This window comes from Fukomys damarensis, unplaced genomic scaffold, assembly GCF_012274545.1.
Source record: "Fukomys damarensis isolate Sample0158 unplaced genomic scaffold, DMR_v1.0_HiC HiC_scaffold_22, whole genome shotgun sequence".
Lineage (NCBI taxonomy): Eukaryota > Metazoa > Chordata > Mammalia > Rodentia > Bathyergidae > Fukomys > Fukomys damarensis.
Genome location: NW_022900934.1, coordinates 14,232,689 through 14,256,422, shown reverse-complemented (window position 1 = coordinate 14,256,422; position 23,734 = coordinate 14,232,689). Strand labels below are relative to the sequence as shown.

The window sequence follows — 23,734 nt, the reverse complement described above, 5'->3', positions numbered from 1 at the left end:
TCAGTTTCTGAGTGGGTGTGGCTCTCTTTCTTCGACGATTGGAGCAAATACATGCCAGTCTGAGCATCCCAAGTGTAATTGGATGTAACACCAGGGAGGGGGTGGAACCTCGAGTTCCGGAGAATAAGGACTGTCATTTCCCTTCTGTCAGGCAGCAGTCTCCCTCAGCCTCTTAAAACCCAGTGGCGCCTGAGGCGTCTCCTGAGCTCCATAATAGGCCATCTAATTGGGGCCGCGCTTTAAGGCGTCCTGGGTCCATGTCACTCCGTAAAAAGTGTGACCTCTGACCCCGGTGTGATCTTGGGGCCAAACCCCGGGTGGGCTGTCGGGGAGGCCATGGAGCTAGGGAGCTGCTTCAAGACTTACGAGGACTTCAAAGAGTGCTTCAGCGCCTACAAAAAGGAGAACAGATGCTCCTTCATTCTCAGGGACTGCATTTCCGTCCGCTTCCACAACCTCAACCACGGCACTTCCATCCGCGAGGACATCCTGTAAGGGCGGGGCGCGGCAGGAGGGTGGGGAGGAGGCCGGCCCCTAGGACGGCTGCAGGAAGAGGGAATGCTTTGGGTCCCGCTCGCGGTCCGGTGGCCATTCATTCAGCGGGTACTCCTTGAGCGTCAAGAGGGAATCCTCCACAGGCATGGCTTTTTGGCCGCCAACTTCACTTTCAAGCCTTCATTCGCGAGCTTTTCTGGAATTTACAGTAACTGCAGTATTTTTTTTTTTAAACATCTGCAGTACCCCAGGCACAAAACGTAACCTTCACAAACGGATAAAAACGCTTTCGCGTTATTTCTTTATCGTGCTCGTCTTTACGAAGCACTAACGTGATCATTTGTTGGTTAGATTTTTCCCTCATTGATTCGTTTTGCAAATTGTTCTTGAGCTCCTGATGTTTATTACTAATCATTATTCAAACAAGTTCCACTTTTCACGCAGCATTCTCTATTTTATTCATGCTGTACCCTGCAGATGTGTTTTCAGAATTATATAGATAAGTGTTATTTTTCTCATTTGGCAAATGGGACTGGGTTAGGGTCCAAGATGTGTTGAAAACCCAGATGCATTCAGGATTTAGGTGAAACAGACCAGTGTAAAAATGTTCACTTCTAAGAAAAAGAATGATGAAAACGGGCTAAATGGGGCAGGCTGGTAATCCCAGCTATTTGGGAGACTGAAGCAGGAGGATCACCATGAGGTCAAGCTAGCCTGAGCTACATAGTGAGATCCTGTCTCAAAAAATAAAATAAAGGGCCAGGGATTTAGCTCAGTGGTTCCACAGGCTGCCTCGCCAGCACAAGGGCCTGAGTTCGATCTCCGGTACCAAAAATAAAATAAAAACTTAAAAAGGTTTAGGATATAGCTCAGTGGTAGAGCTCTTGGCTAGCATGCTTGCAGCATTGGGTTCAATCCCCAGTACTACAAAAAAAAAAAAAATAGAGAGAAAAGAAAAAGAATGATTAAATAATCAACACCAGGACTTTGTGCTTGGCACAGAGTGTCAATACCTTAGATGAAAAGCAGGCCCCATCTATTTAACCCAGCTGATGGCTGCCGTGTGAAAATGAAGATCTGGGGTTGCCAGAATTTCATTGTCAAAAATCTGGACTTTATGGAAATTTGTCCACTTTTTAGAAATTGAAAATCAATTCAAATGTATTTATTGATTTATGCCTGCATAAATCAAATCAAGGTTCAAACCCAGGGCCTTTGCACTGAGTGACATTTTCAGCCCCCCTCCCCTCTTTTTTAACTTTTTTTTAATTGCCAAAAATATTTATTTAACTCACCACTATATGAAAGTAGGGGATGTGTGATTTAGGGAAAACAGACAATGAATACAAAAATTACAAATTTTAGGAAATGTGCCACAGAAGTTTTCTCTATAGAAATAAGGCATGTGCATGAATAGTGTCTTGAGAATAAAAGTAATTTGAAAAATAAAATTGAAGAGTAAAATTTTTGTTTACACATTTCAACAGTAATGAGTCCTATCTGTTTAATTTTTAAAATTGACTCTGAAATATTAAATTTAAAAAACAGTATTTTAAAATTTGGAGACTGGGACTTGCTAACTTGCTTAATTGCCCAGGTCCAGTTTGAACTTTTAGTCCTTCTGCCTCAGTCTCCCAGAGTGATGGAATCAGAGGCATGCACTTCTATTCCTGAGTCGATTCAAATTTTAATATGAATCATGTGGGCCAACTGTGAGAGCCAAAGTATTGTCTATAAGTTTGAGACCTGAACTGAGATGTTTGGCCAAAGCTCCTCAACTAGGGAGTTAGGCTATATTCTACCTCTCATCTGAAGTCTGGTTCTGTTTCTGTACAGATGACATAAATATGATTGTTTCCAAACTATCCTCATAATGGTAATAAGGTGGGATATACTTGGGCAAGCTAATTTAGACAGGCTCACAATATTTTTTTAAAAATTGTGTCTCCTGAATATGCACTGACTTTTTCTTATTCTCTACACAGTATAGTACACAACTATTTACATAATGTTTAGGCTGTGTTATGTATCAAAATATAGAGATGATTTAAACTGTGTGGGAAGTTAAATGCAAATAGTACACCATTTTATGGAAGGGACTCTAGAAATCTGTGTATTGTGGTACCTGAGGACATGTCTGTATGTAATAAATGGTTTAAGACATGTACAAAAAAAAAGAAGTAACAAATGCTGGAGATGGGTAAGTCTTCACAATGGAATTAATGCTTTCCCTGGACTGTGAATGAATGCAAAAGGCTAGAGTAGATCAGTTACTGAGTAGCATGGAAAAGTTTGACCAGATGCAATCTCTGAGAGGGGTCTCTTGGTACCATTATGAGGATTTCAGCCTATGCTAAAGAATTTCAGCACATTGATAAAGAATGCAAAAAATTCACAGTTGCCCCTAAACACCTTTCACATAATCCATCCCTGCATCTTACATGGCAGGCATTTTTTTGTTTTGTTTTTCAGTACCTAGGATCAAACTCGGGTCCTTGCTGCAAGGCAGACAAACTGAGCTAAATCCCCAGCCCCAGCAGGCATTTAATAATTGTTAAATAAATAGGCCAGGCATGGTGGTGCACACCTGTAATCCCAGCACTGGGGAGGCTGAGTCAGGAGGATCACTGTGAGTTCGAGACCAGTCTGGGCTACATAGTGAGTTCCAGGTCAGTCTCAACTACATAGTGAGACCCTGTCTCAAAAACACCTAAATAAATAAATAAATAAATGAATAAATTCTCAGGTTGCCAAACATGTGAGGCAAAAACATGGAAAACATAGGAAATATGTGCTTCAGGAACTGGGAAGAGAGAAAAATTGGTGCTCACTGAAGACAGAGGAAGTCTTGAAAAATAATGATGGGGAGGTATATTAGTTTTCTACTTAAAACTCTAACAAATTATCACATTTAGTGACTTAAAACAATACAAATTTTTTATACATTTTTTCCCCTGTCCTTGGTGATTGAGCCCAGTGCCTTTGCACTGAGCTATATTCCCAGCCCTTTTTATTTGAGATAGGGTCTTGCTAAATTGTCCAGGCTTGAATTTGGCAGTTTCTTACCTCAGCTTCCAAGCAGATGGGATTACAGGTATGAGCTCCCACACTTAGCTAAGAAGACAGTTTTTAGACAGATCCTCCTTAAGTGATTAACATACCTATGTGCAGAGCTGAGCAAGAATCTGATCCTAAGTTTTAAGGTTAAAAAAAAAAAAAAGAGAGAGATAGATACAAAATGAAGGCAGAATTGCAAAATTTTATCCTGATTCCAGTTACCACTGTGCATCTGTAGGCCCAAGTGAATAGTCAGTGCTTTTTTTTTTTTTTAAGGAGAAACAGTTTTTCAGTCCCTCATTTTTTTACAAACCCAGGATCTTACACCTGTACTATCCCTCTGAGATATTACCCCAGTGCTTTTTTTTTTGTACCAGGGATTGAACTTGGGACCTTGTGCTTGCAAGGCAGGCAGCAGAATGGCCCAATTTTTTCTTTTTTAATACAAGTGGTGGTACCCAAGTTTGATCCCTGGTACCAAAACAAAAAAACAAAAAACAAAAAACCGTACTGCTGTAGAGTCAGGGATTTAGCTCAGTGGTGCCGCCACCTGCATCGCAAGCACTAGGTCCCAAATTCAATCCCCGGTACCAAAAAAAGAATACAAGTGGTGGGGCATACTTTTTTTTTTTTGAGAAAGGGTCTTGCCACGTAGTTCAGGCTAGCCTTGAACTCACTGTGTAGTTCTGGGTGGCATAAAGCTGGGATTACAGGCATCCACCACCATGCCCTGCAGCAGGGCACTGTTTCCACCACGCCTTCGGTACCAGGGATTGAACTCCAGACCTTGCACTTGTGAGGCAGGCACCGTACCACTGAGCTAAATCCCTGGCCCTAGCAGCATACTATTTATACACATCCTTCTGTGCCTGATTTTTCTCACTTATCAATGTATTTTGGAGATTTTTTTCACTTATTCCATTTTATGGCAGTTTAGTTGATTTCATTTTCACTGATTTAGCAGTTGGTTCCTAAAAATTTACTCCAGGCTAAGATAAGGAGGTAACATTGTTGAAAAAGGTAAATTGTGTGCCTACTACTGTGGCGCTTTCTCTCTAGTTAGGGAGACAAATACTAAAGTGTAATCACAGAAATAACTGTTTCTTTGAAATGAAAGTGGGGAGCCAGGCTTGGTGGCATACACTTGTAATCCCAGCACTCGGGAGACTGAGGCAGGAGAGTTACTGAGAGTTTGAGGCCAGCCTGGGCTACATACATAGTGAGCTCAAGGACAGCCTGAGCTGCATAGTGAGACCTTGTCCTTAAAAAAAAAAGCAAAAGTGGAGGTAAGGAATTGGGTGTGATGGTGCATGCCTATAATCCCAGCACGGACACAGGCTGAGGCAGGAGGATTGCAAGTTCAAGTTCTTTCTGGGGGATTTAGCAAGACCCTATCCCAAGGCCAGGGATTTAGTTCAGTGGTGCCACTGCCTGCCTCCTTAGCGCAAGGTCCCAAGTTCAATCCCCGGTATCAAAAAATAAAAATAAAAAATTTTAAAAGGCTGGGATGTAGCTCGGTAAAATTCCTGAAGGTTCCATCCTCGATACCTCAGTGCTACGAAGAAAGAAAGAAAGAGAGAGAGAGAGAGAGAGAGAGAGGGGAAGGAAGGAAGGAGGGAAGGAAGAAAGAAAGAAAGAGAAAGAAAAAGGAAGCTGGTCGTGGTGGTGCACGTCTGTAATCCCAGCACTCAGGAGGCTGAGGCAGGAAGATCGCTGTGAGTTCAAGACCAGCCTGGGCTACATAATGAGTTCCACGTCAGTTTCACCTACATAGTGAGACCCTGTCTCAAACCCCACCCCCCAAAAAAGAAAGAAAAAGGAAATAAAGCCTTTAGAGGAAAAGTTAAGGGTTTTGAGTGGTGAAGTAACGGGGAAAGTTAATCTGGCTGGTGGTCACTTTTTGTCAGGGCAAGCTCTGAAAAAACACTACAGCTTTGTCCTCTGAATAACCTTGTTAGAAGCAAGTTGTTCCTGTAAGATCCTCCCAGGGAGGAATCCCACCACTCTAACTCCGGGACGCCACGATGCACCATAAACACCCCGGAGAGACGATTCTTGATGCAAAACACAAGAGGTCTTTATTCCAGCGCACTGGGGCTCAGCTCATAACCCTCGCAGGGGCAGAGGAGTTGAGTCCTGAAGCAGTGTAGATATACAGTTTTTAAAGAAAAAAACCACAAGCTATAGGGGAGGGGGAATTCCGAGAAAGGGGAGAGGGGACTTCGGTGGGGGATCATTTACGGGAATGTTTAGGGCTAGGTCCGGTTGTTCCTGTACCAGATGTTTATCTTGGTTCCTGTTCAGAAATGGTTAACGTGACCTTCTGGCCTGTCATAGTTAGCTGACTGTGCTAGGGGTTGGGCTACTGGAGCTTCTTGAAAACTTTTCTAACATTCCCATTGAATGAGTTAATGTATGTGAAGTGTTTTCTATGGGACTCAGTACATAGAAACTACTCTGTAAATAACATTATTATTATTATTATTACGTTGTAGATGGGGTGACAGAACCACAAAAAGTCAAATGTTAAGAGACTAATACTGGGCTGGGGTTTAGTTCAGTGGTTCTGCAGCCTGCCTCGAAAGTGTAAGGTCCTATGTTTGTATACACACACACAAAAAAAGACTAATACTTCTTATAACTCCACTCTGTTCCTTGAAGGCTGTTTTTCTGAATTGTACATGCTTGAGAAAAATGAAGAAGGGAAAGATAGGTGCATGATCCAGGGCTCTGTGCAGACCTCACTGCGCATATTGGGCTTTTTTTTTTTTTTTTGTACCAGGGATCAAACTCAGGATGTTGAGCTTGTGAGGCAGGTGGCAAATGTTGGGCTTTTTGAGTGAAGCACACATTTGAGGATGAACGCTGCTTTTGAAGGACCGAAGGGTTGGTGATGGAAATGATTTTAGGAAGTAATTTGCAAATGTTTCCATAGCCAGATATGTATACAGGTGGTTAGGGGAGATGACTTTAGTATCAAATAGTTCTGATAATACGTAGACAGAAAGTTCAGTGTTAAACTGAGAAAAGGAAGTGAGCTGACTGATGGAAAAACATTTGAAAATAACAGTGCAAATATAATAGGGGAGGCTGTGGCAGATGAATAGGTCACTGCAATTCATTCAAATCCAAAAAAGCTGGCATAACCCTTAAAGGGGAGGACTCTGGAGTCAGAGAGCCTTGACCTTGACCTTGGGTAAGACTTTTCATCTCCGGACAGTTTTGACCTTTATAAAATGATTTGGTGACAAACAGTAGCCAAAGCAGTGTTGAAGCATAATAAAAGGTGTAGGTACAGTACTTTATAGGACAAAGAGTGGTACTGCAAAAGTTAGCATTAAATGGCCAAAGATAAAATCAGATTGACATAGAAAATTCTTGCTGGGTGTGGTGGCACACATCTGTAACCCCAGCACTGGAGCAGGAGGATCTCCGTGAGTTCCAGGCCAGCCTGGGCTACATAGTGAGTTCAAAGCCAGCCTGCACTACAAAGTGAGACCCTTTCTCAAAAAATGGAACCAAAACAAAAGAAAATTCTTAAAAAGTTTATTGTGAGCCAGAAACATTGGGACACACCTATAATTCCAGCTACCTGGTAGGATGAGGCAGAACTATTGTAAGCCTAGGCAGTTTAGTGAGACCCTGTCTCAAAACAAAAAGCTGGGTAGCATAGTGCTTATAATCCCAGCACTCTGGGAGGCGGAGTCAGGAGGATTCCAAATTCAAGTCTATTCTGAGCAACTTTGTTTTCTTTTTTCAGACAGGATCTCACTATGTAGTTCAGCCTGACTTTGAACTATGTATCTCAGGCTGGTCTTAAACTCATGGCAATCCTCCTGCCTCCATCTCCCAAATTTGGGGATTACAAGCCTGTGGCATCATGGTAGGTGAGCCCAGGTAATTAAGTGACCTAACAAGACCATGTCTCAAAAAAAAATTTGGTACCGGGTATTAAACTCAGGACCTTGGACTTGTGAAACAGAGATTGTTTATTTTTTGAAATAAGGTTTCACTGTGTCATCCAGGCTGGTTTTGAATTATAGAGATCCTTCTGCCTCAGCCCTCCAAATAAATACAAGGATTACAGGTTGTCACACCTGGCTCAAAATTTAAAATTTAAAAAGGGCTAGGGACATAGCTTAGTGTAAAAGCCCTAGATTCAAGCCCCACAAAAAATAAGCAAATAAATTAAGAAAGGGACTACAGCTCAGTGGTAGAACACTCCTGGGTTCCCATCCTTAGTACCACTCACACAAAAAATGTTTATTATCGGCTGGATGTGGTGGTGCATGCCTATAATCCCAAAACTTGGGAGACTGAGGCAGGAGAATTGCTGTGAGTTCAAGACCAGCCTGGGCTACATAGTGAGTTCCAGGTCAGTCTCAACTACGTAGTGAGACCCTGTCTGAAAAAATAAATAAATAAAAATAAAAAATAAAGCTTACATTTGTGTTTTATGCTTATAGCCAGCATTTTTAGTAACTCAGGATATAACTTTTGGCTATGTGGCTATGGGTGATTGACCTCAGTATTGTAATCTTGTGGGAATAAGAGAAACTCAGGGGGCCAGGGATTTAGCTCAGTGGTTCCACATCATGCTTCACAAGCTCAAAGTCCCAAGTTTGACCCCTGGTACCCCCCCCAAAACGGAAGTTCAGTTTCTCCTGCTGCACTCTGCAGTATGCTTCTTAGAATAAGGGGGGGGGCCTACCCACAGCAAGGAATGCAGCAGCAGACAACAGCAAGGTGTCCCTTAACTCAGTCCACTTCTGACCCTACCCACTGGGAGGTGGTAGCATCAGCCAGCGCCCACAGTTGAGAGCCCCACCCCAGAAGACCGCCTGCTTACTTCAGGGGCCAGTCACCAAGCCTGGGCCTCCAACTTCAAACTGGCAAATGTTGGGGCAAATGTTCCCACTTTGAGCTCAATTGATTTATTAGTGTGGGCTCACAAAACACAGGGAAACACTTAACTTATCTTGCCAGTTTATTTACTTCTGTTTCTTGAGACAAGGTTTTTCTGTGTAGTCCAGGCCAACCTTGAATTTGTTATGTGGTTCAGGCTGGCCTCATACTTAAAAAACTTAAAACCCTTCTGCCTCAGCCCCCAAATACTAGGATTACAGGTGTATACCAACACACAGGGTTAGCAGTTTTTATATATTATTATTATTATAGTTTTTCTGAGACAGAGTCTCACTACATAGTTCAAGCTGACCTTGAGCTCACTGTGTAGCCCAGGCTGGCCTCAAACTCCAGACAATCCTCCTGCCTCAGCTTCCCAAATGCTGGGATTACAGGCGTGTGCCACCATCCCCAGCTCACCATTCTTATCCATCTATCTGTCCATCTCTTTACTTATGTATTTAGAGACAAGGTCTGGCTACATAGTTCAGGCTACTCTTGAACCCTTTATGTAACCCATACAGGCCTCAAACTCAAGGCAATCCTCCTGCTTCAGCCTCCTGGGATTACAGGTGGTTTTCCATTTTACTTTAAAGAATATTCCAGCCTGGGCTACATAGTGAGTTCCAGGTCAGTCTCAACTACATAGTGAGACCCTGTCTCAAAAAAACAAAACAAAAATAAATTTAAAAAGAAAAAAAAAGAATATTGCAAGCCGGGCGTGTTGGCGCACGCCTGTGATCCCAGCACTAGGGAGGCTGAGACAGGAGGATCGCTGTGAGTTCGAGACCAGCCTTGGCTACATAATGAGTTCCAGGTCAGTCTGAACTACATAGTGAGACCCTGTCTCAAAAAACAAAAGAACAAATAAAGAATATTGCAAAGGATACAAAGATGTACTGGGCAAAGTATTGGAAAAGGGCCTTAGAGCTTCCATGCTTTGGGGCATATCAATCCCCAGGCCTCTCTAGTCTATCTTTTTTCTTTTCTTTTTTTTTTGTTTTCCTTCACTCGAGTCCTTGCACTTTTGAGGTAGGCAACTACTGAGCTAAACCCCCCCTCCCCCTCCCAGGCCTCTCTATGTATTCAGCCAATCTTGTCCTTTGGGAAGGTGTTGGTTTTGAGGAGGGGATTGAGACAGGGTCTCACTGGGTAGCCCAGGCTGTCCCTTTTGGTGACCCACACACACACTCAGCCGTGTGGATGGGAACCACCCACCATGCCCAGCCTTCTAGGCTTTTATGGAGGCTTCGTTACATGTGCATGATTGATTATATCATTGGCCACTGATGGTCAGTTTAACTTCCAGCCCCTCTCTCTTCCCCAGAGGTCGGGATGTGTGTGGAAATCCCAACCCTTTGTCTGGTTTTAGTTTGTCCAGTGACCATCCCCCATGTAGCTGGCAGCCCTCAGTCAACTCATTAGCATATAAAGAGGTAGTTAACCATGCTGCTACAGATATACCTAAACTGGCCTCCATTTGTGTTTTTCTTTAATATTGCTACTAATTTCAGTCTGATTTAATACCCAGTTTTCTCTCTCTTTTCTTTTCTTTTTATTATGACTGGGAATTGATGCTCTTCAAGAGTCCATGCCCCCCTCTCCCCCTCTCCCTCTCTCCCTCCCCCTCCTCCTCCCTTTTGCTTGCGCGTGTGAGGCAGGTGCCTGGAACCACTCAGCTAAATCCTGGCCCTGGACATCTCTTGATGTCTCTTTCAATTGCCATCTTGCCTAATAGCTACCAGTTTTTTGTTTTGGCTTGTTTTGTTCTTGTACTGGGGATTGAAGGCAGGACCTTGAATTTCGGAGGCAGGGGGCAGAACCACTGAGCTAAATTCCCTCCCCTTTTTTTGTTTTTTGTTTTGTTTTGTTGTTGTCTGGTTTTGTTTTGTTTTGTTTTTCATTTTGGTTTTGGTTTTTTGAGACAGGATTTCACTATCTAGTTCAGACTGCCCTGGAATTCACTGTGTAACCCAGGCTGGTCTCAACTCACAGTGATCCTCCTGCCTCAGCCTCCCTAGTGCTGGGATTACAGGAGTGGGCCACCATGCCTGGCTTTGTTTTTGTTTTTGTTCAAGACAGGATCTTGCTGTATAGTTCAGTTGGCCTCAGAGTGGACATTCCACCACAACTCAGCTTTCACCTTCCAATCTATAATACTTTTTCCAGAACCAGGTACTCAGTAGGAACCTGACAACCATTGTCTCATTCATTCCTTACAACACATTCTGACCTAAAACCTAAATGATGGAGTTCTCATTATCCATATACCCATAATCCCAATGTTGTGTAAGAAAGAAAAAGTCATGAAATGAATATAATGCCAATAACCTCGTTACTTATAAAATTAGTTGCCACTTAACCCTTCCATCCTGCTTGTCCCTGCAAATCCCATTGTCTCAACAGTATCTGAATGATGAGTAGACATAAACATCAGGACAATACAATGCAGAGAAAACCTTGTAAACTGAAATTGCACATCTCCAAAGCTTGCAGGAGTGTGTGAATTCCCTGAAAGCAATGATGGAGAACTTTCAGCCTTATACTGGGGTTTACTAATGGAGAAGGAAAATAATCACGTATGTGAGAGGATAGAAACTTTAAAAGCATAAAATTTGCATAGCAATGAATTAAATTAAACTGTTAGGGCCAGGCACTGTGGCACCTGCCTATGATCCCAGCACTCTGGGAGGCTGAAGCAGAAGGATTACAATGCAAGCCCCGCCTGAACCTGTCTCAAAAAATATGAAAAGGGTAGGGATGTAGCTCACTGGGAAGGCTCTGGGTTCAATCCCCAGTACCACAATAAATAAAGAAATCCCTTTGAAAACTTAATAAAGCCCAGCAATATTTTGGCAAAACTGACCTTTGAATATTGTAAAAGTGAGACCAGAAGTATCATGATATTCAGAGAAAATCACAGTGAGGGGGCAGTTCATGCTTTAAGTTCTTTAATTGTTCAAATAATTGGCATATAGTTATCATATAATCTTTTGTTAAATGTAATAACTACATAACTTTAGGCTTTTTTTGAGACTGAGTCTCATTTTGTAGTGCAGGCCTGCCTTGAGCTCACTACGTAGCCCAGGCTGGCCTCATACTTGTGGTAATCCTGAGTGCTGGGATTATAGCCATATACCACTATGCCAGACTTCACTAATTATTATGAAATTTTTCCATAGATATTTTTGGCTGCAATTAGCTGAAAACCCTGACTCAAATTGGCTTTTTTCTTTTCTTTTCTTTTCTTTTCTTTTCTTTTCTTTTCTTCTTTTCTTTTTTTTTTTTTGAGACAGGGTCTCACTATGTAGTTGAGAAGACTGACCTGGAACTCACTATGTATCTCAAGCTGGTCTCCACTCACAGCGACCCTCCTGCCTCAGTCTCCCTAGTGCTGGGATTACAGGCATGCATCACGACACCCAGCTCTACTGTACCATTTTTAAGTCTCAGCTTGCCCTCAGAATGGCAGGGGTGGCACAGTACAAATGTAGAAGTCACATCCAGAAGAAAAAGCCTTCCTTGGTTTCCTGCAGATTTTGCATCAGACTTCTTTGTCCAGATATGGGCCAGTAACCATGCCCATTCCTAAAGCGATTATCTTTTAATTGACTTAGACTAGTCTTAAAGCACATAGCTATGTGGGGGAGGAACGGCAAACTGAATAAAATTGGCTCTTTGTTAGGAAAGAACACAGGAACAAAAGGATATTGGTTAGGCAACCAATAGTTTTGCCATAGCCTCTGTGTGTGTGTGTGTGTGTGTGTGTGTGTGTTTTCAGTACTGGGGATGGAACCATTGTCTCACATACCAGGCAAGGACTGAACCACTGTACCCCCAGGCCTCTGTCACAGCCTTTTAATTGAATTCACTTTAAGTAGCACAGATTATTTTTGGATTAGGTACTGAGTATCTAATTAATGAGGTTGTCCCTCAGTGTAAAAGGAGAATTGGAACTTCTTCCTTTTTTAAAAAATTTATTTTAGTGGCACCAGGGATTGAACTTGGGTCCTTGAACTTGCGAGGCAGGTGGCAGAAACACTGAGCCAAATCCCCAGCCCTAAACTTACTTCTTTTTTGTTTTTTTGTTTGTATGTTTGTTTGTTTTGTTTTTTGGTTTTTTTGAGACAGGGTCTCCACTATGTAATTTAGACTGACCTGGAACTCAATGTAGCCCAGGCTGGTCTGAACTCACAGCGATCCTCCTGCCTCAGCCTCTCGAGTGCTGGGATTATAGGCGTGTGCCACCACACCTGGCTAAATTTACTTCTTAATGTGAGTTGATAGTCCCAGCTACTTGGAAGGTGGAGGCAGGAGGGTTGATTGAGTCCAGGGGTTCAAGACCAGCCTGGGCAACATGGTCCTGTATAAAAAAAAAGTGGGGGACTGGGGGTATAACAAAGTAGTAGAATACTTGCTTAGCACAGGCAAGGCCTGTGTTCAATCCCCAGCACTTTAAAGTAAAGAAACAAATAGAACACACACACCAAAACCCTCACATCTTCTGATTTCCAGAATCTTATTCCTATTGTTTGTTTTCTTTTTTGCTTTGAGTTTTTTTGTTGTTTTTTTGCTTTTGTTTTTTGAGACAGGTCTCACTATGTAGCCCAGGCTGGCCTCAAACTCACAGTGATCCTCTTGCCTCAGGCTCCTAAGTGCTGGGATGGCATGCACTACCATGCCCAGCTCCCCGAAGTCTTAATCTTTTTTGTTGTTTTTTTGAGACAGGGTCTCACTATGTAGTTGAGTCTGACCTGGAACTCACTATGCCCAGGCTGGTCTTGAACTCACAGAGATCTTGCTACCTCAAGCCTCCTGAGTGCTGGGATTACAGGTGTGTGCTACCACGCCCAGCTTCCAAAGTCTTATTCTTAACTCAAATTATTTTGTCTAACATGCCTTTACTAGGTGGTGCATACCTGTAATCCCTGCACTCAGGGAGGCTGATACAGGAGGCTTACAAGTTCTAATTCTGCCTGAGCAACTTAGTGGGACCTCAGTACCAAAAATAAATAACCTAAAATAACTTAAATAAATAAATAAATAAAATGGGTGTGGTGACACACTGGATACTTTCCAGCACCCTGGAAGGCTAAGGCAGAAGAAACAAGTTGGAGCCCAGCATGGGCAATTTAATGACTTAACAAGACCCTGTCTCAAAATAAAAATTTACAAAGAGCAAAAAAGGGACAGGGATGTAGCTCAGTGGCACTGTGCCTGCCTGGCAAGTACAAAGTCCTGTGTTCAATCCCCAGTACCAAAAAAATATTAAAAAACAAATAAAAATAAATAAAAACAGAGCAAAAAAGACTGGGAATATTACTCAATATGAAGGCCTTGAGTTCAGTTTCTAGTACTATTAATAAATCAATTAATTATAACTTTACCTATTTATTAAAAACCCTATTCATTCTCAAGGCACAAATTATATACAGAGACATAGATCTTATATAAAACAAAAATTCTTAATCCGTACCAATCCCCGAGTCAGAATCACTCTTTATTAGCTAAAGTTTGTTGCTTATGTGTCTATTTAATGATTCCCTTTTTTACTTTTCAGTGCTGGGGATCAAACAGAGACCTGTACATGCTAGGCAAGTGCTCTACAACTGCTCTAGGCCTCAGCCATCATCATTCATGTATTTTTTTACTTTACTGGACAATGGTGTAATAATTTCACTAGACCTTGAGAGTCAAGACTAATTTGTTGTTGTAGTTTTATTTATTTATTTTTGTACCAGGGATCAAACTCAGGACCTTGTGCTTTCGAGGCAGGCAGTGTGGAACCACTGAGCTAAATCCCTGGCTTGTAGTTTATTTATTTATTTGCAGTATGGGATTAAATCCAAAGGCCTTCAAACTGAGTACATCCCAGAGCCTTTGCACTGAGATACCTCTCCATGCTCTATTTTTTATTTTGAGACAAGTTCTTGCTAAATTGTTCAGTCTGGGCTCAAACTTGTGATCCTCCTGTCTTACCCTCTCAGAGTACTGGGAATATAGGTGTGTGCTACCATGTCTGGCTTGCAAGTTATATCGTAATAAAAGAGATTAAACAAAGAAGAAAAAAATTAACCTAACACTCATTAAGTTTGAAATTCAAGATTTCAACAAAGTGGTATGTTTGGAGATCTTGAAGAAAGTTAAGTCTAACCAATGTGAGGGTGGAGAGAAGGACTTAAAAGGAATTAAGAGAAAGGGAATTGTTTTTGTTTTTATTTTGAGATTGTCTCACTCTAGTCCAGACCAGCCTTAAACTTACTATGTAGCTCAAGCTGCCCTGATGCTCATAATCCTCCTGCATTAGCCTCCCGAGTGCTAGGAATACAGGTGTGTTACAACACACGCAACATAGGGAGTGACATTTGAAGGAAAACAGGCAGAATAATGTTTAACTAGTCACATTGTGGCCAAGCAAATTCAGCTCATATCCCAGATGGTGAGGCATTAGCTGGAGGATTAAATCCTAGATTCTCATCCTTGAGAACCACCTTAAGCCTGTTTTCCTTACTAAAAAATGTGGGTTATAATAGAATCCTTTTCCTAGTATAAAACTATATATTAGGGACATAATATAGCCTGGCATATAATAAACCCCCAGGAGGGCCGGGGATTTAGCTCAGTGGTGATGCTGCCTGCCTCACAAGTGCAAGGTCCTGCATTTGATCCTCAGTACCAAAAAAAAAAAAAGCAATAGTAGAGAAGAATTTAAAAGTCTTATTAACATTATTGGCTGTAGGGCCGAGGGTGTAGCTAGTGGTAGAGCACTTGCCTAGCATGCTCAAGGCCCTGGATTTGATCGCTAGCATTGAAAAAAAAAAAGATGATGATGATGATAGTGAAAACATACTGAATATAAGCAAGAAGGAGAACTTGAGAAGTACAAACACTAATGGAGCCAGGAATAGTGGAAAGAGCTTTGCGGTTGACAGTCGCTAGTGTCTTTCTTGGGAGTAGCTCTACAAACATTCCTAAATGCACATAAAGTCAATATGATTTGATGAGCTAGAGTTAGGCTAAGATGTCGAGCCAGCAGAAGGGTAGAACCCAATTAAGTGCTTGATGAAGTACTTAGAAAAGAAGATGGTTGCATCTAGCCCTGAAAGATGAGTAAGCATTGAAATGAAGATGAGCAGGTTGTGAAATGTATAAAGATGAGCACAGGCCCAGAATTAAGACACCTGGAGTCTTCTTCCCTCTCTCCTCTCTGTCTAATCTGCCTTCTCTAATAAAATCTCCTGTCTGGGGGGAAAAGAAGACACCCGTAAGTTGAGGGCAGACTCTCTTAGGAAACTAGGTGGAGGGGCGGGGGCCACACAGTGGTCACCTCTCACTGGCCTTGCCAGTATTCTGGTCTGCTCCGGCCCTTGCTGGCTTAGAGCTGGAGATGGTGCCTGCCATCTTTGCCCTGTCCACACAACAGGTGCAGACCTCCTCAGCCCCAGGGCCCCCTCCACCCTGTTGTCACAGGACTGACAGGTCCTGTTTTCCTAAACTTGCCACACAGGGTGTGCAAGCAGGACCAGCTGGATAAGAGTGTTTGGAGAAGTAAGTATAGGTGGGGCTCCCAGGCTGGGGCATGTGCCAGAGGCTGAGATTTTTGTCCCCTCCCCTGTTTTGGGCGGGCCACAAGTGCCCTGAGGAGGCATGGGTATGACCCATCCCACCCACCTGTGGTCCATGATTCATTTATCCAGGACATCACTGATAAACATCTACTGAAGGAGTAGCATTGTGTTAGGTGCTTGGGATACACTGAGGAATAACTTAGTCCTGATACTTAAAGACAGCCCATCCAAGTGGAAAACCAACACGTAAGCATCCAGCAGAATGTAACAGGGCATAGAACTATACTGGGAGCAGCAGCTAGCTTTTATTTAACATAAATAAAAGGCTGAAGCAGGCTCTGGGCTACTTTGCCTGTGGCTCATTTAATTTTTATGACAACCCAAGTGAGATCATCTCATTTTACAGTGAACATAGTGCATCCAGAGAGGTTAAAGTGACTTGCTCAAGGTAGGGATTCATATCAGGGAGCCACAAATAATCCTCCTCCTCCTCTTCCTCCTCCTCCTTCTCATCCCCCACCTCCTCCTCCCCCCCTTCTTCCTCCTTCCTCCTTCCTCCTTCCTTCTTCCTTCTTTTGTGTTTTTGGTACCAGGGATCAAACTCAGGACCTTGCACTTTTGAGGCAGGTATGGTGCCACTGAGCCAAATCCCTGGGCCCACAAGTGTTCTTATACACACACACACACACGCACACGCACACACACTGTATATTGCCATCCAGAGAATGTGTTTGCCATTTGGATAGATGCTATAGATTCAGAAACAGGAACAAAGCCAGGTGAGGTGGTGTAAACCTGTAATCCAGGCACCGGGGAGGCTGAGGCATGAGGATCGCCACATGTTTGAGGCCAGTCTGAGCTACATAGTTTAAGGCCCTGCCTGCACTATATAGCAATCTCAAAAAACAAAAAACCAGGAGCAATTACTGTGGCTTAGGAGCATCCACAAAGGCTTTGCAGAAGTAGGACCTGTTTGGGTCTTGAAGCATGGGTTATGTAGTATAATTACCGCTTTCCTTGAATCATCATTTTCAGCCTGGAATGTCAAAGCTAAAAAGTACCCTATGGATCACTTAGCTCAGTGATTATCAGACTTTCTTAGAGTTCTGAAGGTGTAGCTCAGTGAGCGTTCACACTTAGCATATGTGAGGCCTTCGGTTTGGCCACCATCGCCAAAAAAACTTAGGATATGGTAGTTTTTCTTTAAATGAGAGACAAGCAGGGATTTTCCCTGTTTGGAGGAAATCCAGACATATCCTATCCTCAGAGGACCCCAAAGAACTCAAGTGATAGCTGTGGTCTAGTCCATACCTCTAGAATCTCACTTTTAACCATGCTGTCTGGAGGAGGAGAAAGATTTAGCTCCAAAGACAGGAATGAAGAGGACATTTTGTAACAAGGAGAAACTGGCTGGGCAGTCAGCTGCTGCTGCTTGTCTGTATTCCCTCCTATCCTGTCTCAATTTTTTTTTTTTTTTTTTTTTTTTGTACCAGGGATCGAACTCTGGACCTTGAGTTTGCGAGGCAGGAGGCAAAACCATTGAGCTAAATCCCCAGTCCTCATTAAATTGTTGACAGCCACAAATGGCAACAGAGAGAAAATTAAAGGAATTTGAGTTTAGAACTGCTGTGGAAGAGGTTTGAAGGGCGTTGTAGTTAGAGAGTTGTGAAGAAAGTGCTGAGTCCTTTGGGACTGGAGAGTTCAAGTAAATCTTCCTTACATTCTGTACTCTGTTAGGGTCTCCAAGAAACGTACCGGCCAATATGAATCCCTGCAGGGCCTTATCTTATAAAAGAGAGGGGAGCAGTCAGCACCTTTCTCATTGTCACCTCTACCTTCCCTAGATATGTGCAGGTGAAATTTGTCTGTATTCGGACCCAGTCACACAGGAAGAGAGCACGAGAGGCGGACATGTGCCCAGCATACTTGCTCCTGCAGTACAACGAGAGACTAGATAGACTGTTTATCAGTGAACTAAACACCCAGCATGTCCATGTTGATTCCAAAACTGCTGGTCCTGGAGGAGACACCACTGGCAAATCTCAAAAGACAATGTGCCTGCAGCTTGTGCAGCCCACAATCAAGAGAGACCTTGACATAGCTGAGAAGTCCCCAGTAGAACCATCATTTTGCCCAGATAAGGTACAAGTGCCCTCAAAGACAGAGCAGGAAAACATCACCCCTTCTGACCTGGCCAAAATAGCAAAAGTGATAAAGAACTTTCTGAAAGTAGATGAGGGTTCCATGGCCTCCTTTAGTGTGGGCACCAACAAAGATCTGGACCGGCTCAGCTTCCAGAGCAGTAAGATGAGTGACCTGTTCATCCGCTTCCCAGAGAACCTGTTGCTGCACCGGGTGGAGAACACCCAGGGCCATATCCTCTATGCTTTCTTGGTGGAGAACAAGGAAAGAGAGGGTCGGGTGGTCCACTTTTCTGTGCTCAAGGCTGTGACGGCTACTTCTGTGGCCAAGATGTTGAGCATCTTCACAGAATTCAACTCTGATTGGCCCAAGGTCAAGGTGGTCTTTGTGGACCCTTCATTCCCTCACCGGGCCATCCTGCAGGAGATCTTCCCTGCTGCCCGAATCCTCCTCTCCATCTACCACACAACTCGGCTCTTGGAGAAGAAGTTGCATCGAAGTTCAGCAGATCCAGCCTTTAAAAGGCTCATGAAGGAAGCCCTGCGGGAAGCTGTGTTTGTCACTTCTGATGCCAGTTTAAAAAATCTCTGTCAGATGTCCCAAGCTCTCCTAGATGAGGATCTCTTCAGCTTCCTGCAGACCCACTGGTTCTCCTGCGAACTGCTGTGGTACATGCATGTCAGGAAGGGCCTGCATGCATGTAACACCTACATGGACAGCCTGGACATTGTCACCAGCAAGGTGTCATGCCTCTTTCGGGAACAGCCATCCCTGCTGGACTGCATCCTCCGCTTTGTGGATTACATAGACTTCTTCAATACCAAAGCCTTGAAGAACTTGCCCACAGCTGCTCCCAAGTTAAAGAGGACCCGGACTCCAAGCGTGCCACAAAAGGCCAAAAAGCCTCTTGGCGTTTGTAGAGGGATCCTCACCAGGATACCTTTGGAACCAACAAAGCCAGATTCACAGCAGGTTCAGTTGCAGCAGCAGCCCTCCCAGGGTGGCATGCTAGACACCTTGCATGAAAGTGGCTCCGAACTAGCCTACAAGCTGTGCCACAGTGAGTGGGAAGTGGTACAGAATTCCACCCACCTAGTAGAGACGGCTGGTTCCTCAGTGGATGTTCAGCTGCTAGAGGACTCTCACCAGGTTAGCAAAGATGGCTGTAGCTGCAGCTGTTCTTTTCAACAGTGGTACCACCTGCCTTGCCGACACATTTTGGCCCTTCTGCACAATAGCCAGCAGCCAGTAGACGAAGCCATGGTGTGCCGCAGATGGCAAAAGAAGTACCAGCACCTCCTTGGGCCTAATGGGGAATTCCAGGACCGTGGCATGATCCTAAACACAGACCAGCCTGGAAATCAGGGTCGGAACGACATGATTCAGGACCTAAGTAGGGAGCTAGCAAACCTACTAATGCAAACCGAGGGGCCAGAGCTGGAGGAGCGCTATTCCACCCTACGTAAGATTGTGGACATCTGGGCTGATCCCTGTCAGTCATCTAAGTCAAACCAGCAGCCAGGAGACTTCAAGGATGTGGGCTGCCTCCCTTTCCTCTGGGGAAAACTGGAGGAAGGGGAGGAACTCCCTCCCGCTGAAGCCACCATGCGTGATTAAAACACTTGCCCCAGCACACTGGACCACAAACTCCTCTTCTTGGAAGTCCGAGAGTTCAAAGTGGGCAAGTAATGCTAGGGGTCAGTATTTCAATATCTTCCTAGATAGGGTTAGGTGGACTGTTAAAATAGGGAGGAGAGGGACCCCACTGTGTCATAGTCTTTTGAAACTGCCCCATTTCAGCCCTACTTTTAGTATTCCATTCCGTGGGCACCTCATTGTTCAAGGCCAAAGCTATCTCCATGCTAAAAGGTTATCCCTCTTTCTCCTCTGACCCTGAAATCAGATTTTATTTTCCCTACAGAGATGAATCTGTGCCCCAGGATAGGATGAGACAAGGCCTAGTAAAAGGGCCTATTTTCAGGGACAAAGGAAAGGAAGGTGATCCTTGATTGTTGCTGCTCTTTATGAAGAATCTGTCATTTGTATCTATTTTTATTCATATGAAATAAAGTTGTTTTTAAGAAAAAAACAAAACAAAGCCAAGCAGGGGAAATGTGTGTTCCACTTGATCGGGGAAGGAGGAAGAATTTCATAGCAGGGCTCCTCGCTTCACTATACTTACTGTCTGAAAGTGGGTGGATTTATATTTTTTTCTTTTTCATCGACTTTATTGGTGCTTTTTAAGTATACAGTACAGTTAAATTCATCATTGGGATCTTGTACCTTTACATGACAGATCTTGGGTCTCATTTTTTCCCCTTGTCCCTGCCCTCCCCTTCACCCTTTCCACCCTCCGCTATTTACAAAGACTTTGTTTCCATTCCTTCCTTTTCTCATATTTTTTCTTTTCCCTTATTTGGATTTATATTGTTCTGAGACAAGGTCTTGAAGTGTTGCCCAGGCCATCCTGGAACTTGTGATCCTCATCCCTCACCCACCTAAGTAGCTGGGATGACAGGCATGACCACCATATCTGGCTTGGATTTTTTTGTTTTGTTTTGTTTTGTTTGTTTTTTTTTGAGACAGGGTCTCACTATGTAGTTGAGACTGACCTGGAACTCGCTATGTAGCCCAGGCTGGTCTCGAACTCATAGCGATCCTCCTGCCTCAGATTCCCGAGTGCTGGGATTACAGGCATGTGCCACCACTCCCGGCTTGGCTTGGATATTTTTGTGTTGCTGAAGATTGAATCCAGAGTTTTGTACATGCTAGGGAAGTACTCAACCATTGAGCTACATCCTCGACCCTTATATGAATTTATTAATTTTAAAAGAAATTGAGCTGGTCATGGTGGAACATGCCTGTAATCCCAATGCTCAGGAGATTGAGGCAAGAGGTTCGCTGCAAGTTCAAGGCTTGGCTACACAGTGAGTTCTAGGCCAGCCTGAACTACCTAGCAAGACCTTGTCTCAAAAAAGAAAAAGTATTGTATCATTGGAGTTACAATTTACCACTTATTTTGTCCTCTTCCTACCAACCAAGCCTTCAGTGTTGACTGTGAGTTGCCTTATGCTGTATTAGTAAGAGTAGATAAGCCTGGAAGAAACCTGAATTCTAGACTTGACTGCCAAAACTTGCTTTGGGGACTGTGGGCAAGTCCCTAATCTCTTTGACCCCAGTTTCCTCATGTGTAAAATTTAGCGTGTTGGTCTATTCTAAGCGCAAATTCCCTTGTAGATCTCTATAAAATTTTCATTGCAGTAATGAGCACCAACACTTGGTGTTGCTAGTTAGTAATCTTAGTTGTCTAAAGCCTGGTAACAACCAGATTTCTAAGACTGTCATCTTCAGGGGAACCAGGGACAGAAATGGCAGTTGACTCGTGCACTAATTCACCGAAATCTTGAGTCATAGTGCTGTTCTGTAAGTTCTGGAGGGAGCTAGGATGGACACCTCCAAGGTTCTGCTCTCACTCGCTCTCTTTTGGATCTAGAGTTCCTGAGTTTCAAGGATTGGGTTCCTGATCTCTATGAGAGAGGCAGAATTTGAGGCTTGGGCCTCAGTTTCCCTACAAAGTACAGTATGCGGTACAACTATATTTGCACCCTTTCTCAAACCGTGGTACTAGAGTTTGACACCACCTCCCCCCCCCAAATTTTTTTTTTTCAGTAAAACACTGTTACTTATTTTCATTTTCGACCTTTGAGGGAGCTTTTATAGCAACGTGCCCTTCCAGTGGTCTAGCCTGAAGAGAGGCTCCAGAATTCCAGTCTCAGCGTTCAGACGCGAGGGACCTCCCTTAGGCTTTTCATTGGTTACCGCCAGCAGAGCCTCTGATAACCCTGGTAACAGTCCCGCCCTCGCATTGCAGGGCTATGACTGGTCCGTGGCGCCAAAACCTGAAAACAAACTCCTCAGGCTATTGGCTTGTGTCACTGCAACTTGGCGCCGTGGTTGGTGAGCCTACAGGTCAGTCAGAGTCCACTAGAGAAAAATGGCGACGAAGCCAGGTTCTGTTTGAGTGATTTCTTCCGGAGTTGAAGGTGTGTGGGGACCCTGTGATCCCCGCTGTCAGACGTTACACAGCTCCGATAGAGTGGGAGGTTAACTTCTCTGACAGCCGAACTCCAAACGCGAACTTTCCCATCCTTCACCCGGGTTAAAGGTGAGGGGGTCAAAGGCTGTATTCCCTCTCTTCCTGGCTTTTAGACTCGAGAAACCGTTAGGATCTCGAACCGAAGACTTGGCTTCCAGCTACTAACAGAGTAATAGTGGGCAAATTCCGTAACGTCTTTAAGCCTCGGTTTTTCATCTGTAAAATGTGGACAGTAACCCATATGGGGGCCAGATGAAAACGTTTCAGTAAAGCATTTCAGTTAATTGAGGGGTTTACGGAAGGAGAGGTAGAGACAGCGCACATTTCTTAGCCTCATTTTATGGTGGAGGGGATTGAGGCTCCGAGATGGTCCTTGACTTCCCCGGTATCCCACAGCAAGTTTGGCGCAATTTCAGTTTTTATTATGGCTCTTTTTTGTTTTGTTGGCTTGCCTGATTATATACCAGAACCAAAGGGAAAGACCGGATGCCAAGAAATTTTGTAAATATAAAGGCTATACAAATATTTATAATTTTAATTTAAGAGGTGAAGTGGGTATGCAGGTCTGGTCTTCTTCACATCTATTTATTGAGACAGGATCTGGATATGTAGTTCAGGATACCCTTGAACTCACCATGTAGCCCAGGTTAGAGTCCAGGCAATTCTGCCTCCGTCTCCAGAGTGCTGGGGTTACAAGTGCGCACCATCATACCCATTTTTTTTTTTTATTAAGTACTGGAGGTTAAACCCAGAGCCTTTGCACGGAGCTACATCTCAGCCCAGCCAATTTTTTTTTTTTTTTTTTTTTTCATTTTGAGACGGGGTATCACAAAGTTGCTAAACTGTGGAGACTGGTTATAAACTTCGGGTCTTCCTGGCTCAGACTCCCAGAGTGCTGTGATTTACAGGTGTGGGCCATTATGCTTATTTTTGTTTTTGCAGTTCTGGGGATTGAACCTAGGGTCTCATTCATATAGGAGCCACATCTTTCTTTTTTGTTGTTTGTGTTTTGTTTTTTAAGACAGGGTCCTGCTATGTAGTTCAGGCTGGCTTCAAACTCTGTATAGGCTGGTCTCAAACTCATGGCAATCCTCCTGCCTCAGCCTCCCAGGTGCTGGGGCTGGAACCACATCTTTCTATGGCTGGCATCTTGTTATTTAGGGTTCACCTACAGTGAACAGTGTGATATTCCTTCCCTCAAGGGAGACCTTTTTTCTAAAGTATCCCCCTTTCCCAACTCACCATCTGACTTGTTACTCAGGTTTATGAGTTTTGTAACCCTTATCTAACATATCCTTGCGTATATGTTACAATGGAATAGTGCTGACACATAGTAAGTGTTCAATAAATATTGTCTAAATGCATAATTGTAGAGCCAAGTCCCTACTATCTCCTTAAACCTTTGTTCTTCTCCATAGGCAGATCTTTCAAACAAGATCTAAAATCCACAGCCCAGCCTCCATCTTTGACT

The 23,734-nt window shown here is 43.6% G+C and overlaps 1 protein-coding gene across 1 annotated transcript; it reads left to right on the top strand.

The window, feature by feature from the left end:
* Nucleotides 1-136: 136 nt before the first annotated feature.
* Zswim3 (zinc finger SWIM-type containing 3) lies at nt 137-23,733 on the top strand. The gene is made up of 3 exons (XM_010626192.2): nt 137-491; nt 17,870-19,864; nt 23,686-23,733. Exons 1-2 carry the CDS (start codon nt 337-339, stop codon nt 19,782-19,784), a joined length of 2,070 nt encoding a protein of 689 aa, XP_010624494.1. The 5' UTR covers nt 137-336; the 3' UTR covers nt 19,785-19,864; nt 23,686-23,733.
* Nucleotide 23,734: the final 1 nt, after the last annotated feature.

What these genes read in the sequence shown, in the direction of transcription:
- Zswim3 (XM_010626192.2), top strand. Translation starts at nt 337, where the DNA reads ATGGAGCTAGGGAGCTGCTTCAAGACTTACGAGGACTTCAAAGAGTGC. An exon ending in TCCATCCGCGAGGACATCCT is followed by an intron (nt 492 to 17,869) that starts GTAAGGGCGGGG and finishes TACCTTCCCTAG; the next exon opens with ATATGTGCAGGTGAAATTTG.